Source organism: Pseudorasbora parva, chromosome 4 (assembly GCF_024679245.1).
Source record: "Pseudorasbora parva isolate DD20220531a chromosome 4, ASM2467924v1, whole genome shotgun sequence".
NCBI lineage: Eukaryota > Metazoa > Chordata > Actinopteri > Cypriniformes > Gobionidae > Pseudorasbora > Pseudorasbora parva.
In genome coordinates, this window is record NC_090175.1 from 32,942,292 (window position 1) to 32,961,014 (window position 18,723).

General features: G+C 38.9%; 1 protein-coding gene across 1 annotated transcript in view; it reads left to right on the forward strand.

Moving 5' to 3' along the window:
* The first annotated feature begins 4,574 nt into the window (after positions 1 to 4,574).
* LOC137073267 (paraspeckle component 1) overlaps positions 4,575 to 18,723 on the forward strand; it is a 64,588-nt gene continuing 50,439 nt past the window's right edge. The window contains exon 1 of the mRNA XM_067441580.1: positions 4,575 to 5,115. Within this exon, the coding sequence (XP_067297681.1) occupies positions 4,762 to 5,115 (354 nt within the window). The 5' untranslated portion in view covers positions 4,575 to 4,761. The remainder of the gene's footprint in view (positions 5,116 to 18,723) is intronic.

Genomic DNA, 18,723 nt, shown 5'->3' on the forward strand with positions numbered 1-18,723 from the left:
CTTTCTTTTGAGTTGAATATGATGTACTGAAAATATGACTGAAATTGAAATTTGAATAGAAAACTTTTTTGAATCCACTTTCTTGAGGTTTCTGGTTTTATTTGATTCGTATAGTATAATTCATAAGGTTATATTTGGTGTTTCTAATGATGTAGTTAATGAATAATTGTGGTGGTTTTTACCCCTGGCGCCCGAATCCAACCTTTTAAAGCCCAATTCAGTCACAGAGTTTTAAAATCAAACATGTAAAAAAAGAACCATACATCAAGGTTGTTAAAATCAATAAGTATAAGCTGTGTTGTCAGTAAGTCGTTTCCTATCGTGCTTTTGGTCAGCACAGTCGTTAGAGAGCAACTGCTGCATTATCCTCCGTAAATTCACCTTGCCATCGTGAAAGATTTTTGACACACGTCAGCATGACATCAGAGCAAATCAACCATACTTGGACACATTTCTAACCAGCATGCATCTTGCAGTGATCGCGGTTATCGGTTCTGTGCAGATTTTGCTCACCTAAAACAAGCCTAATGAATAAACTGTGGCACGATGTGAAGGGGGAGAAGAATTAATGCGTGCATGACGTTTACTCAATAAAACACTTCCGCAAAGGATACACACTGGCCCAATTTGCATACTATTCATACTAAATAGTACTCGAAAATAGAATTAGCATGTCTCAAATCGTAGTTTGTTGAAAAAAGTATTCCAAAAATACCCGGATGGTTTACTATTTCTGGTCAGAATTCGAAGTGCGGATCGATGCACACTCTAACGGCTGATGTTAGCCACAAGCCATTGCGAGTTGGACGAGGATTCGACTAGAACTACAAATGTGGATAAAAAGCGTTCAAAAACTACAAACATGATGGATGTGCAAGTCCGACGGTTAAGCAGAGAGGTTTAGATAAAGGGGTTTGAGTGATCAACTATCAGTATTCAACCTGACAAAAATATATTTATTCAGTGTTGTTCACATTATATTTCACCTGCAGCAGCATTATGAACTTTTGTAATGACACGTTTGGCCATTAACTTTTAAATGCATCATTATATTTAAACTGCAAACACCAGGAGAGTCTCTGCATTAAAGACCCACAAAGGGCACATCAACAAGCATTCATTCTCCTTCCCCTTCACATCGTGCCACAGTTTATTCATTATTATTATTACATGTACAAGACACAAATGTTTGTCAAATAACAACAACTGACAGTTGCAGAATTATATCAAAGCACAAGAAAATGAAAAAAACTAATAGAAACTAATACTATACAACGGATAAAAAGCAGTTAATAACTGGAATTCATTGTTAATAATAACTGGTAATATTCATTAAAATATGGACAAATGTGGTATTTTGTGGAGGTTGAAGCTTACAATATAAATAGTTATCTCTGATGTTCAAGAATCCTGACTAAATCCAGCGGTGCATTAATTGACGACGCTTTGAAGTGACGTTAAAGGGAGCGAGGATATATCATTTCACTTGATTCAATTCCTCCGTCCTCACATCTTTTCCTCACGTCCTTCCCTCGCATCCTGAAGGGGTGGGGCTAAAGTGTGAGGAAAGGAAGCTAGGAAAGGAAACGAGGATGCACAAATAAGAATTGGGAAGCACTAAGTGTATCCTCACTTACAACTCAGGAAGCCTCCTCACTCCTCGAGCCTCCTCGCAGTGCAATTAGAGAATTGAGCGGTCCTACAAGATGGCTGAGCTCCATCGGTTTCTGGGTCATAGGATGGAGGTCGGAGGAAACGAGGAGGGATATTGAGAAGCACAGTGCATTGAGAAGCACAGTGCAAATAAATTCTTATTTGTGCATCCTCATTTCCACTTCCTTTCCTTGCGCCTAGCTCCACCCCTTCAGGATGCGAGCGAAGAACTCGAGGAAAAGACACGAGGACGGAGGAATTGAATCAAGTGAAATTATATATCCTCACTCCCTTAAACGTCACATCAAAGTGGCGTCAATTAATGATGATTCTGCACTGCTGGATTTAGTCTGGATTCTTGAACATTAGAGATTTATATTGTAAGCCTCAGCCTCCACAAATTACCACATTTGTCCATATTTTAATTAATATTACCCGTTATTATTAACACTGAATTCAAGGTATTAACTGCTTTTTATTTGTTGTATAGTATTAGTTTCTATTTGTTTCTCTATTTGTTCCTTTCATTTTCTTGTGCTTTGATATAATTCTGAAACTGTTAGGTGTTGTTATTTTGACAACAATTTGTGTCTTTTACATGTAAACATAATAATCCATCCATCCATCCATCTTCTTCCGCTTATCCGGGCCGCAGGGGCAACAGTCTAAGCAGAGATGCCCAGACTTCCCTCTCCCTAGCCACTTCCTCCAGGGGAACCCCGAGGCATTCCCAGGCCAGCCGGGAGACACAATCCCTCCCCGGGGCCTCCTCCCGGAGGGACGTTCCCAGAACACCTCCCTGGGAAGGCGTCCAGGAGGCATCCGAAATAGATGCCCGAGACACTTTAGATGGCTCCTCTTGATGTTGAGCCCCTGTACTTTGAGTCCCTCCCAATTGACCGAGCTTCTTACCCTATCTCTAAGGGAGTGCCCAGCCATATCCGAGACCTTGTCCTTTCGGGTCATGACCCACAGCTCATGACCATAGTTGAGAGTAGGAACATAGATTTAACAGTAAATGCACTGATCCATCTGTCAATCTCCTGTTCCATCCTTCCCTCACTCGTGAACAAGACCCCAAGATACTTGATACTTGAAGCCAGTTTCCATGTCCAGAGATTGGGTCGTCGGAGGCCTCGCCTTCGACTGTCGCCCGATCCACTATGCACCGGTCCCTTATGATCCCTCCTGCAGGTGGTGAGCCCACGGGAGGGCGGCCCCACGTGCTCATTCGGGCTGAGCCCGACCCACGGGGAAAGGCCCGACCACCAGGCACTCGCATACAAGCCCCAACCCCGGGCCTGACTCCAGGGTGGCGCACCGGCTGTGCCATGCCGTGTGACGTTTCGGTACGACGTTTCATATAGACCCATGAGTGCGAATTTTAGCAGGCAACCTTGCCAAAATAACACACATTTTACCCCCCAAACACCCTTTTTTCCCCGGAGAACCCCCCGGGAAGCTATTGTTTAGTGCTAGTAGTTGGCAGGTTTTGTTGTAAAAACTTGGCAACCCTGTCTGCACGTGCGCTGGAATACACAATCTTTGCTGGTGTTGTAAAAAAAAAAAATAATATAATAATACACAGAGTACTTACCCAACATGATCATCATTTTTGAGAGAAATTGTGAAGATGAATGCATATACAAACAAGCTCTCCGTTTAGGATTCAAACAAATATAATCCAAGCCCCTTTGATGACGTGCATGATTACGTTACTGTTTATCATCTGTCCATCATCGTCTAAAGCCCGTCCTGGTGATTTCAATGGTCCGAACAGTTCCTGTTCGGAGATAATTACTCCTCTATGGATCAAGGCCAGACCGAACTGCCCGACCTAAACATTTTGTGGGCGGGGCTAAGTTCAGCTGGCAACCAGGCCTACCAGGGGCATATAGCCCTGGACAACATAGCTCCTAGGATCATTCAGTTACTCAAACCCTCCACCACGATAAGGTGACATTTCTAGGAGAAGTAAACATAATAATAACAATAATAACAAATAAACTGTTGCACGATGTGAAGGGGGAGGATAATGAATGCTTGTGTCACGTTTAGTATATAAAACACTTCTGCAAAGTATACACCTGTGTATCCTCGCTCATGACTTCTTAGGAAGCCTCCTTTGATCCTCGCCTCCTCGTGGTGAAATTAGAGAATAGAGATGTCATACAATATTGCTGAGCTCCATCGGTTTCCGGTCATAGGATGGGGGACGGAGGAGCAAGGAAACGAGGAGGGATATTGAGAAGCACCCCCACTGTCTATGGTGCGTCCCTATCATGGAGGTCCATTCACATACTTATGCACTACTCTATGTTATGTCTATGTTCAGTGTTCACACTGAAAATTCCAACAACAACAACAACAAAAAAAGCACAAGTGCACTTTAAATACCAGGATGAGGCACTAAATGAACAGAAAAAAAACAAAGTGTGGAAAACAATTCAAGATGTTTTATATTTAGTCCAAGAGCTTTCTGTCTCTCCATTGAAAATATACTGTATATTGTCCCATGTCCAGAAAGATCAGAAAGGTAATAAAAACATTATCAAAGTAGTCCATATGATATGTGACATTTTCAATAGAGAGACAGAAAGCTCTTGGACTAATTTAAAAAAAGAGTAAAGTTCATACACTACACGGTTGAGTAGACTAAATAGTTCATCAGTGCATCATTTGGGACACAGCTGATGTGTTTGAAATCCGTGACAATTTCTAATACAAACTATAGCTAAATTAAAAATGCAGTTTATACTAGGAGATATAAAAAAAATTTTTTTGGAAATGAATGTTATACTTTTATTTTTTCAGTATCTTAAAGCAACTACTTTGTGGGAGGTTATATGAAAAAAGGAGGAAAGTCATTTCGATCCACACTCCATGCCAGTCGGGGGCGATACTACACCGTTTCGTTGTTTGTCAACCGCCAATAAAATCAAAAGAAGAAGATGCGGCGTTGGAATCGTGTTCTTTTAAGTTCAGTTGAGTGGATGTTATCCTAATAGTAATAAATAGACCGTAATCCAAAGTGTATATTTCGAATATAAAGAAAGAAACTAAAAAGCGAGTCAGTGTTGTATTAGTCATAGTTAAGGCTGCAGCGCAATGGCAAACCGTAACCTAAAACAGGTGAATATTCAAAACAATGCTACATCCCCGCACCCGCAGAATGTGAAGCGCAGCGCGGAATCTCCACCAGATCCCAGCGAAAAGATGGAGGCAGCTGCTCCATCACCGCGGGACTCTAGTCCTGCAAACACTGCGCCCCAGGAGATGGCTCTAGACCTCAAGAACTTCAGGAGACCTGGGGAGAAAACATTTACTCAGCGGTGCAGACTCTTTGTTGGTAATCTCCCATCAGATATGACGGAGGACGATTTCAAGAAGCTTTTCTCCAAATATGGCGAGGCAAATGAGGTTTTCATTAACAGAGATCGAGGATTCGGCTTCATACGACTGGTGAGACTCTGCTCTACAAATCATAACGTTATGGGTGAAAAAGCTTTTTTTCTGGGCCCGTATTTATCAAGCTTCCCAAAGTGCCAAGCTGATAATTCATGACATACTCCTACTTTTAAACTGGAGAATAAAAGCAAATTATAAAATGTCTTAAATCTAATAATCTCTTTTACTTACCCAGTTATTTAGACAGCCCAATGGGTTTCTCAAGTGGTTAGGAGGAGTTGTCAGCAGGGGCTTGTGATGGCACTGAAGGGACAGGCGTGCGCGAAAATCTTTCAGAAGAGGGAAAATGTTTTTAAAATGTTTGTCGACGAGCAGTTATCAAACGTTTATCGTTTGGACAGATCAGGCATCGTCTTTGTCAGCGCTTCTTCTTCAAGCCAGTTCGGTTTTCTTTTAGAATCCATGGTGGCTGATTATATCATAAAATCTTGGCAGGTCAGTTAACAGCACACATGTTGTAATTAAGACATGGTGGAAAACGTTTTTATCTATTTACAATGTGTTTGTCAAATGTGTGTTGAATGTAAACTCCTCTTAGGAATTTTACAATTCAGTGTGAATCTTATCTAAGAATGTTCTTAAATCAGGAAATCTGTTCAGTGATTGGTCCACGCCATCATCCAAAATTCTGTTTGTGGCACATCTCTAAGACTGACACTTAGGGTGCATCCGAAACCTGGAAAATGCTGACTTTGGACACATTTGAGGCATTAAACCCTCTAATGTTTGCACCACTTCCTGTCTCCTGAGATACCTTCATCTGATTCATTTTTGAAAGCAGCATACATGTATCCTTCGCTGCCTTTAAGGTCACAATCCTGTGCTTTCCATTCAGTGACAATTGAACTGGGAAAATAAGATGGTGTCCAAAAGTTGCATTTGCTGGTCAGTTTGTGTTAAATGTATGTTTTTTTTTTAACCAATATTTTCCAATTCTAATGTCATTTCTAGAGATACAAATTTAATATAATGTAACTAATGTAGTAATTCAATTAAGGGTGCTCCGATCAGGATTTTTGGAGCCGATCACAGGAAGCATATCTGCAGATCCGATCACCGATACAATCTATTTTAATCCTTCTTTTTATCATATAGAATTATTTATAGGAAATTTTACAGACATTCATTCAGGGAATTGATTATTTCTGAAAATGGGGAAAATTCTCCCTTATAGGTGATTGTTATATAAATGTATATACTTTAATACATTAAATAAAGAATCAAATGAAATGTAAATTAATAGGCTATTGGTCTTCCCTGAATAAATTAGAGTAATCCTTACAAAAGTTGCAAAAGCTAGTCATTACAACAACAAAAAAGTTAGTCCTTACAAAGTTGCAAAAGTTAGCCAGTCAAGAGCATTAAGGTTAATCAACCTTAACCGTCTACTTAAGACAATTAGATAACTGCCATATCGTGCTGACCAATCGTAGCACGTTCTCACTCAAACCAATCACGTTTTGGCCTGTGCCACTGAAAAACAGTTACGACCACTGATCTATATAAATCTATGTATCTATTTATGGGGTTCAGTCACGTGACTTTTTTGCTGCGGCCGCCATCTTTAGGACCTTTGGGTAGCGTAGCCGGTTACGCCCCTGTCTCGCAGACCGCAGACAGACCCATCTGATTGAGATGTACTTAATAATTACATTATTACATTATTATGTAGGCTATATCTATGATCGGAAAGATTTCAAAATAAATTTGTCTGCCCCATGGACAATTTCCAAAATAGCACATCTCACCACTGACGAAACGTCAATAGCAACGGTATTTAGATACTTAAAGAAAATAGATACTTGTCTTTAGGATTAGATCCTTATTTACTGCCAAACGAACTGCTGACACCCAGTGGTGGAGCCCTGGGTGCCACCCCAAAATTTAGATCGCTATTTCCATTTCACTCACATCCTATTGAAAGCAGCATGTAGGCCTATTGACGTGCGGTCGCACGGCACATTTTTCATGCAGCCTACTATAACCTTTGAATATTAGCCTTAGAGAATAACATTAACAAACATGATTAATCAACAAAATTTGTGTTAAAACGTTGTTAATGACTTCACCGTAGGTTGGAGTAAAGTCTGTGTTTATGGAAGGTTTAGTAGCCTAGTTTTTGCTTTTTTGTTGTTGCAGATTTACAGCAACACATCGATGCCACTTCTTTCATTCTTGAAGAAAAAACATTTTGCCTATGGTGATTAGATTTACTGTTTACTGCGCGGCATATGGCGCTTCATCAATAGCGGAAACACAGGAAACCTGGCTTGCACTTGAATGAGTAAAATAATCATAAAGGTATGCCAAAAATATAATAGTAAACACAGTCGTATAACGACTACCGAATGTAAGCTGTGGCATGTCTATTGTATGTTAAAATAAATTACATTTTGATTTTTGAAAATCTCTAGGTTAACATTAATGCAAATTATTACTAATTGCAATGTACATAAAACATAGTTGTCGGTTTTTAAATATTGCACCTGTCAGTAGCCTACATAACGAAATATTCTTTGCCGTGAATATTGCCGATGATGTCTTTGTGGTCTCATTTTAGTACTTTATTATTATAAATGATTGTTAAAAGTTAGCAGAAAAAGAGCAAAGTATTTCTGACAACGCTCAGGTTTATTTTGGTTATTGTAAAACGTTAATCCATGTTTTATTTTATTTGCTGTTGTCACAGCCCACAGCACAGCAGATAGACGCATGTTGCAATTCAGTCCTACAAATGGCGGCCGCGCCACTGTGTGACGTCACATGAAATCTAAGAATATAAATCTATATAACTATATAGATCAGTGGTTAGGACACTTCATACACTTCCATAGGAACCGAGGAATGCAAAGCATGTGTCACGGAGCGACCAATAATTCCAGCATTAAACACCATTCATTTCAGTGTAGGCTTTCTCAAGTGCACTCACTCGAAAATTGATTAAATTAATGCATATTTTGAGATTTTATGGCATTATTGGCCTCTCAGAAATATTGACAGAAAATGTATTTTATGAAGCACATTAGAGTTGATGTATATATTGTTATATAATAGATCGCCAGACTCTAACTGCAGTTAGATGACATGAGCACTATAATAAAACTATTATATCCAAATGCTATCTGTCATTTTAACAGTTTTTAGATTCTCTTAGATCTTTCTGTCAAATGCGTTTATTTAAGGAATAACGTGTCTAGCGCCTGAATGTAAAGAGTTGAATAAATTGGTTGTCGTTTTTTTTAACCACCATTTAAAACTCCTTTCTTGGGTAAATTATATATATTCTAGCATCATTCCTTTATATTCACCTGTTGTTTATGCTTCGAGTATCAAAATAACATTAGGACGACAACATTGAAAATAAAAATAAAACACTATGCCAGTAGATGGCGGAAGAGGAACACTTATTGGCTCATTGGCCTTTTTTTCTATTTTGAATTAATTTTTATATTGAATCAAATTTATACCACTAAAATAAAAAAATTAAATGTTACTTTTTTTGTACTGGAATTAGGGCTGCACGATTTGGTGAAAATATATAATTGCGATTATTCTGGGTAAAATTGCGATTGCGATTTAAAATGCGATTATTGTTGTTATTTTTTTTTTACAAATAAAAAGTGTGTGTATATAACATTTTGTGTTTATATATTAATGTGACTAATAATAATTATTATGATTATTATTACTGCTAAAAATATTTATTATAAAATATTGTAAAAATATAATTTTTGCTGATTGATATAGACTTCATCACTGTATAGAGTACTATAAAATAACGCATCGTGTGCCTCACTCGAGCCCCTTTCACACTGTGATTCCGGCAAATACACGGATAATGCGACCCGGCATTTGTTCCCGGGTCGCTAGATTTGGTCCATTCACACTGCCAGGTGGTGTGGAGTAGCTATGTGAGCGGAGTGGAGTGGAAGCGGAGCGGCAAAATTTTGAATGGAGTGAGGATCTTATTTTTTAAAAGTCGGAGCGTTGTGGTTTTTACTCGCTCTGAGAGCGCTCCACTACTGCTCCATCACGAATACAATTCAGGCCGGCACATAGGGCCTAATAACTACATTTTTAGCCAGAACTAGAGCTTAGATCGACTCAAAAAAATCAAGCCCGACCCTGCAGACCCCGAGAGACCGGCCCTGCCCGGCACATTAACTGTGAACGAGCCTGTAATGACTAATGAGCGGAGCGCCGGTGTGATCAGCTCAGTAATCTGCAGGTACGCGACTACGCGCTCATGAACCCGCCGGTAAAATTGTTTGTTTAAATCCAGCTCAGACATGACATAAATCTGTAGCTTACTATACTTGTTGTAGCCATTATACAATGTTTTTTTTTCTTTCATATTTATGTTTAAATATTATAATATTATTTTTTGAATTTCATCTGATTTTGATATAAGTGCAAAGATGCGAGTGGGTCAGAAATGATTTTGGTGGTTATACAGGGAGTGCAGAATTATTAGGCAAATGAGTATTTTGACCACATCATCCTCGTTATGCATGTTGTCTTACTCCAAGCTGTATAGGCTGGAAAGCCTACTACCAATTAAGCATATTAGGTGATGTGCATCTCTGTAATGAGAAGGGGTGTGGTCTAATGCAGGGAACTACACTGCGACCAAAATGGTCGCATATGCGACCTTTTGAAATGCCATTGCGACCCGAATTTCTATGGGGTCGCAAATGTATCACTGATTATTTTTGTACCTACCTTATGTTTTAGGCAATATACTATGATTTACTATGAGCATTTATTAATACAGAAATGTGTATTTTAAGAAAACATTTTATAACGTGCTCTGAGCATTCAACACATCAAGTTGGCTTCAACCCCGCGACCCCCGCCCCCTCCCAAAATGTAGGCGAGGCGTACGTTGATTAAAAATAATATACCTCTCGTTAAGACACACACAGCAATCGCATATATATCTCAACATAGCCTAAGTTACAGTCTGTACGTGTTGAAATTAAGCGGACAATTGACTCATATTGTAAGAAGGGAAGTTCAAGTGTAACATTTTTACGGTCTATGAACAGAACCATCACTTGATGTCGATGCGACATGTCAAACGGAGCCTGTGAGTGGGAATGATGTGGCTGAGGGGATTCGTCAGGGAAAGCACACGCGGGAAAAACGAAACGGACATATGAATTTCGACACCAGTGGCTCGAAGAATAAGTTACCAGTGGTTAAGGTACCAAGACGGAGCAATGCACTGTATGTACTGTAAATTCTGTGGGCCATCAATTGCTTGCAGGACTGTCGAAATTTGTAACTGCGTCAAAACAATTCAAACACGAATCATTAACGTTAGCCGCTACGTTTACATGCACACTTTTTTGTCATTCCAATTAAAATAATTATGATTGAAAGATTCAGTGGACTGTTTACATGAGACGTTATCTAAACCGAGCTGACTTTCAATCGCAATCATCACAGAGCAGTTTGTCTGCCGCTTCAGAAATGTCGACGCTTCTCTCCAGCAGCTGAATGTGTTCACGGATGCCATAGCAACTCTCAACAGCCACCAGGACTTACACGGTTTTATAAAAGCTATTTATTTGTTGTAAAGTGTAATAATCATCTCAGAAAAAATAAATTCTTCTGTCAGGCGCAGTTAAAGTAAAAAGTGCCTGGGACAAACGCTGTCAAGATGAGAGGATGTAGCCAGGCTATGTCTGTCATTATGCCAACATTATCTTCATACGTTCTTAAGAAATAAAAAGTTTACCCCTCAGAAAAATAAACTTTCCTCTCAACATTATAGCCTGCGTTTGAGCGCGGCGCGCAGTCAGTAGTGAAGGCGCGCGCTGTGTATCACGTCATATAAGGAGGCAAACACTGAAAAGTAATCCGGTCAGGTCATTTAACATGGTTACATTTTTCATGAAAAGGTTTATCCCACCCCTCTCAAACTGATTACAATTTCATTCGGTTTGGGCATTTTTATTCAGATTGAGGTGTGTATATGGAGCATTTTCATTTGGATTGGACTTTTAAACCGATTATAGTGCTCCATGTAAACGCACTGAAGCTTCACAATGATAGTATTTTTCTTATTATTTTATGGATTATATTTATTTTATTTTTCCTTAAGAGTTCAGGAGTCTGCCCATCTGTGCCCACCACAGCATGTTGAAATGCAAAAGAAATTCATTTTGCACTTTATTGTGTACTGTATTTTTTATTGCAATAAATCTATCCCAACTATTGTTAAAGAAAACAAGAAGGCATGTGGTTTAAAAGATGGCAAGTAAAAAAAAAAAGCACATCGGTATGCAATACAGTTTCATTATTGTTATTATCCAGAGTGGCTTACTATAAATAATTTGTGCGACCAAATCATGTTTTGTGCCAGTAACTGAAAAAGTTAGTAGCGCAAGTGCCACCAGTGGAAAAGGTTAGTGTAGTTCCCTGCTAATGACATCAACACCCTATATCAGGTGTGCATAATTATTAGGCAACTTCCTTTCCTTTGGCAAAATGGGTCAAAAGAAGGACTTGACAGGCTCAGAAAAGTCAAAAATAGTGAGATATATTGCAGAGGGATGCAGCAGTCTTAAAATAGCCAAGCTTCTGAAGCGTGATCATGGAACAATCAAGCGTTTCATTCAAAATAGTCAACAGGGTCGCAAGAAGCGTTGTGGAAAAACCAAGGCGCAAAATAATTGCCAGTGAACTGAGAAAAGTCAAGCCTGCAGCTGCCAAGATGCCACTTGCCACCAGTTTGGCCATATTTCAAAGCTGCAACATCACTGGAGTGCCCAAAAGCACAATGTGTGCAACACTCAGAGACATGGCCAAGGTAAGAAAGGCAGAAAGTCGACCACCACTGAACAAGACACACAAGCTGAAACGTCAAGACTGGGCCAAGAAATATCTCAAGACTGATTTTTCTAAGGTTTTATGGACTGATGAAATGAGAGTGAGTCTTGATGGGCCAGATGGATGGGCCCATGGCTGGATTGGTAGGGCAGAGAGCGCCAGTCCGACTCAGACGCCAGCAAGGTTGAGGTGGAGTACTGGTTTGGGCTGGTATTATCAAAGATGAGCTTGTGGGGCCTTTTCGGGTTGAAGATGGAGTCAAGCTCAACTCACAGTCCTAATGCAAGTTTCTGGAAGACACCTTCTTCAAGCAGTGGTACAGGAAGAAGTCTGCATCCTTTAAGAAAAACATGATTTTCATGCAGGACAATGCTCCATCACACGCGTCCAAGTACTCCACAGCGTGGCTGGCAAGAAAGGGTATAAAAGAAGAAAATCTAATGATATGGCCTCCTTATTCACCTGATCTGAACCCCATTGAGAACCTGTGGTCCATCATCAAATGTGCGATTTACAAGGAGGGAAAACAGTACACCTCTCTGAACAGTGTCTGGGAGGCTGTGGTTGCTGCTGCACGCAATGTTGGTGGTGAACAGATCAAAACACTGACAGAATCCATGGATGGCAGGCTTTTGAGTGACCTTGCAAAGAAAGGTGGCTATATTGGTCACTGATTTGTTTTGTTTGTTTTTTGAATGTCAGAAATGTATATTTGTGAATGTTGAGATGTTATATTGGTTTCACTAGTAAAAATAAATAATTGAAATGGGTATAAATTTGTTTTTTGTTAAGTTGCCTAATAATTATGCACAGTAATAGTCACCTGCACACACAGCTAGCCCCCTAAAATAGCTAAAACTAAAACTTCCAAAAATATTCAGCTTTGATATTAATGAGTTTTTTGTGTTCATTGAGAACATGGTTGTTGTTCAATAATAAAATTAATCCTCAAAAATACAACTTGCCTAATAATTCTGCACTCCCTGTATTTATTTTAATATTAAGTTTTGTTTTGTAAAAAGCCTTTCTTTCGTTTTGTACAAATTTTCTCTTAATTTTAATAAAGGTTTCTTTGGCCAATTGCATGTATTTAATTAATAAAAAGCAAATAAGTAGACGGTCGCGGAAGCGATCGCTTTCATCATGAATTGAAGCGTGTCTCAAATAAACTGAAACTCAGCAGGCTTGTCCACAGACATGAGAAATATGTAGCCTAATATGTGTAGAAACGAAAAGATTTAAATAAGCATGGTGCAGTGTTCAGAACTCACACGGTAAACAACAAGCAAAGGCTTTGTAATGATACAGATGATCACGCGATGGGCATGAGCGGGATGTTAAAGTTTAAGGGATTTTTTTTAACCTTCTAAATACTGAATATGATCGCCTGAAAGCGCATTTGAAACAGGTAGCACTTATTCACACACGTAATCGTTCTCTCTAATGCATTCAAAAACATCTTGTAGTGTTTGCTTACAGTTATCATTACTGTAGTTACAATATAGTTATTTTATTATATGATTTTGAATGAGCAGACATCTGTATTGATCCGTAGATAAAATTTATAGAACATGAAGGGGAAATTGTCGCCGTTCCAATCCACTCACATACTCTCGCAAGACTCGCAGCGGGGCGGGGCTTGGCATCACGATAGTGTTTCTCCTTCGTGATGTATGTCAGCCATGTGTATGTGTATGTGTGCGTGCGTGCGTGCGTGTACTTTGTTTTCAAGGTTTTATTGAATGCATTGCTCCTGTATATTCTTTTACTTTGAAATTTTGTTAGAGCAATAAACATATTGCAATGTTAAGGAATTAGTATTTCCTTCAATTTCTCAACTCTTTTAGAAGAAAACAAACACAACCCTAAGTTTTTATTCGATACAGTGGCTAAATTATCAAAAAATAAAGCTTCAGCTTCTGATGTTTGTAAACAACACAGCAGTGATGACTTTATGAACTTCTTTACTAGTAAGATTGATAATATTAGGAATAAAATTATAACCATGCAGCCGTCTATTACAGTATCACTTCAGACAGAGCGCTGTAGTGTCACTGAGGAAAAATTACACTCATTCACTGCTATAGGAGGAGAAGAACTGGCTAAACTTGTAAAATCATCAAAATCAACAACATGTATGCTTGACCCTATACCGACTAGGCTATTAAAAGAGATACTTCCAGAGGTCATAGATCCTCTGCTTAATATCATTAATTCATCTTTGACATTAGGATATGTACCGAAAACTTTTAAGTTGGCTATAATTAAACCACTTATTAAAAAAACACAACTTGATCCTAATGAATTAGTCAATTACAGGCCAATCTCGAATCTACCGTTTCTATCAAAAATACTAGAAAAGGCCGTGTCTTCACAATTATGTTCTTTTTTAGAAAGAAATGGTATATGTGAGGATTTCCAGTCAGGATTTAGACCGTATCATAGCACTGAGACTGCTCTAATTAGAGTTACAAATGATTTACTCTTATCATCTGATCGTGGTTGTATCTCTCTATTAGTGTTACTCGATCTTAGCGCTGCATTTGATACTATCGATCACAATATTCTTCTGAATAGAATCGAAAATTATGTTGGCGTTAGTGGAACTGCTTTGGCATGGTTTAAATCGTACTTATCTGACCGTTATCAGTTTGTAGCAGTAAATGAAGAGATGTCACACCGATCACAAGTTCAGTATGGGGTACCGCAAGGCTCAGTGTTAGGACCGTTGCTTTTCACCCTGTATATGCTACCACTGGGAGATATCATTAAGAAGCATGGCGTTAGTTTTCATTGTTATGCTGACGATACTCAGCTCTATATTTCCTCACGCCCTGACGAAACCTACCAATTCACAAGATTAACAGAATGCATAGCTGATATAAAAAATTGGATGAATAGTAATTTTCTGCAACTTAATTCAGATAAAACTGAATTTTTAATTATTGGACAGAAAAGCTCCACAAGTAGTAACCGAGAATACTGTCTAACACTTGATGACTGCTCTGTCAAGCCCTCGTCGTCAGTGAGGAACCTGGGTGTGCTCTTTGATACCAATCTTTCATTTGAAAGCCACGTTTCTAGCATCTGTAAAACCGCATTCTATCATCTTAAAAATATATCTAAATTACTGCACATGCTTTCAATGCAAAATGCTGAACAGTTAGTACATGCGTTCATGAGCTCAAGGCTAGATTATTGTAATGCTCTACTGGGTGGTTGCCCTGCTCGCTTAATAAACAAACTCCAGCTAGTCCAAAATGCAGCAGCTAGAGTTCTTACTAGAACCAGGAAGTATGATCATATTAGTCCAGTTCTGTCAACACTGCACTGGCTCCCTATTAAACATCGCATACATTTTAAAATCTTGCTTATTACTTACAAAGCACTAAATAGTTTAGCTCCCCGGTACTTAATCGAGCTCTTAACGCATTATACCCCATCACGTCGATTGCGGTCTCTAAACTCTGGCCAGTTGATAATACCTAGAATATCTAAATCAACTGCAGGCGGTCGATCATTTTCCTATTTAGCTCCTAAATTGTGGAATAGTCTTCCTAGCATTGTTTGGGAAGCAGACACACTCTGTCAGTTTAAATCTAGACTAAAAACACATCTCTTTACTATGGCATACACATAGAACATTTTTAACTTTCATTATTCAATTCAATTGACTGATTGTTAGGCTGCATTAACTAGGTCAGCCGGAACCGGGAACACTTCCCATAACACCTGATGTACTCGTTACATCATAAAAAGAGTGACATCTACGCTAATGTTAGTCTCTCTGTTTATCCCGAGGTTTATCCCGGATCTGGGCCCTGTCCGGATCGGATGGTGGACCTACCTGGACATGACCAACGCATCCTGGAGTGTCTGCTGAGCCGTGTCAAATGGTGTCTCCTCTGAATTTGCCTCACTGGCACGACATGCTCAAAACCCGTCTTCGGCGCAATAATTCCGATCTTTTATGTATTCATACTCTTGTGTAATTGACGCCCCATCCTAAATAAATCTGTCTCTTCCGTGATACCCTGAAAATTTTGAATAATCCGATCTAATATGATTTCTGACCTGTAAGGTTGCCAGAATAATAATCTTACACGGTGTGTTAATAGGCCAGAGGAGAACTGGCACCCCGACTGAGTCTGGTTTCTCCCAAGGTTTATTTTTCTCCATCACGCCCTGATGGAGTTTTGGTTCCTTGCCACTGTCGCCTTTGGCTTGGCTTGCTCAGTTGGGGACACTAAAAATATGATTAAAGTTATTCAACTTATTATACAAATAAAATATATGAATTAGGTCTTATTTAATTCTATAAACTATAATACTGATCTGCCAACATTGTCGCTATATGATAAATTAAAATAAGCTGATAACATCACTGTTTTCTCCAGTACGACTGTACAGCCAAATCTAATTTTGTCGCAATATTATCCTGTTTGACACTGTGAAGCTGCTTTGACACAATCGTGATTGTAAAAGCGCTATATAAATAAAGTTGATTGATTGATTGATTCAGAAAATTAAATCAACATGCATAAATTGCTATTAGGCAATTATTGGGGAGAGAATCGATAATCGAATCGGACAGGAAAAAATAATAGTTCGATTAATCGATGCATCGAAAAAATAATCGCTAGATTAATCGTTTAAAAAATAATCGTTTATCCCAGCCCTTGTATGTACACTATGCTGTCCATGTCAAGAAAGGTCATTAAAGGGGGGGTGAAAGGCTCAGTTTCAGTCAATCTCATGTCAATCTTGAGTACCTATAGAGTAGGATTGCATCCTTCATATCTCCGAAAAGTCTTTAGTTTTATTATATTTATAAAAGAAATACGGGCTGTACCGAGTCTTTCCGGAAAAAAACGAGCACCTGGAGGCGTATTGTGTGGGCGGAGCTAAAGAATGACGAGCGCGCAAAGCAATGAAAGGAGAAGCCCATCGCTATCGAGCTCAGCTAATAGATATATGATCCATAATCATTCGAAGGCTGAAATAAATTGAACAGGAGAAACAGCAGCAGCAGGACGTCCGTCTCTGTGGTATGTACTGTATTTAGTGGCCTGTCAACATTTGTGTGTGTTTACTCGCAGTTTATGATGACATGATTCGGTTTATGGACTATTGTATGTGACTAAACCTTAGCAGTAGCAAGCAAAACGGTTTTTCACGTCAGACTAGTGTAACGTTATACAAACAATGGAGTCCGTTAGCGCATTTGAATGACGAAGCACGCGATCGTGTCGTTTACTGATGTTTACTCACGCGACAACAGCATAGACATTTGAAGCAGTTTTACTCACCGGCTGCTTCCAAAGCAGGACCAAACCTTTATCGCTGGGACTGCTCCGTCAAAAACACACTTCTTTGGTATGATTTAGTGAAGTCATGACAGCAGTGACTTGCTGTGCTGAAACGTTGAAGTCGCTTGATGTCACAGATAGGAATAAAGTGGAGCGCGGCGGGAGTGTATGGGCGTGCATTTCCTCTATTTGACATCAGTTGGTTAATTAGAATTTCTTGAAGCATCACATTTTGGTCCAAAAATAACAAAAACTACGACTGTATTCAGCATTATCTGCTCTTCCTTGTTTGTTTTCAATCCTCAAATAAAGATTGTAAACGGTTATGAAGCAGCAAATTGATTCATGATTCGGATCACCAATGTGATGTAATTTCAGCAGTTTGACACACAATCCGAATCAGGATCAGGAAGAGAAGACAATGCTAAATAAACTTTTTGTGATTTTTGGACCAAAATTTATTTTCAATGCTTCAAGAGATTCTAATTAACTAACCGATGTCACATATGGACTACTTTGATGTTTTTATTACCTTTCTGGACATGGACAGTATAGTGTGCATTCACTTTCATAAAGGAACAGAAAAGCTCTCGGACTAAATGTTCCGAAGATGAACGGAGGTCTTAGGGCTGTGAAACGTTATTAGAGTGAGTCATTATTGACATAATTTTCATTTTTGGGTGAACTAACCCTTTAATGTCATTCAAATGAAGAAAAGGAAAAAAAACTACTCTTGACTAAATAAATAACTTTTGAAACTTTAATAAGGCTGTTTAATTTATGCAGTGAAGATTATCCAGTGTTGTTTTACATTGACTACTTATCCAATGTCTCTACCTGAAAACTTTTAATTGTTTTAAATTTAGATAGTTAGGCTTGTAGTTTTAGCTGTGGATTTGAAATGGGAATTTTCACTGGTAATTAAAATTTTGGGGCCAGATTTACCAAACAGGGCAAAATAGCGTTAGAAAACAATTCCAAAAAAGTGCAGATGAAAGTGGAATGTTCACCGCATGATGAACTGACGATGCGCAAATTAAAGAACAGATGCAGCTGTATAATTTCCATAATGACCAACGCAATCTACCAGGAGCAGCGCAAATTAACGTCTGTTTTATTTTAAAGGACAACTCCGGCAAATTTTTAAGTTTATCTTGATCGTTATATCTTTGTAAGTACAGTCTATAGAAGAAAAAAAACGAATCGGATTGGTGCTTGCAACACGGATTTATTACAGTTAATGCCCAGAGCCCCCACTCAGCTAAAACGGCAGCTTTGGGGGCATAAACTTTAAGGGTGTCTTTGTGCCTCTTAACAGACACAAAATGCATTTAAAATGTCAGTTCAACATGAACAGGTCCCTTACATGACAACGAGATGCGTTTAGCCACTTAGGCATTGTTTAAATTCACCTGTTTTAGGCGGCTAGCTGTGTCTCGTGCTGAAGTCCCGTGGG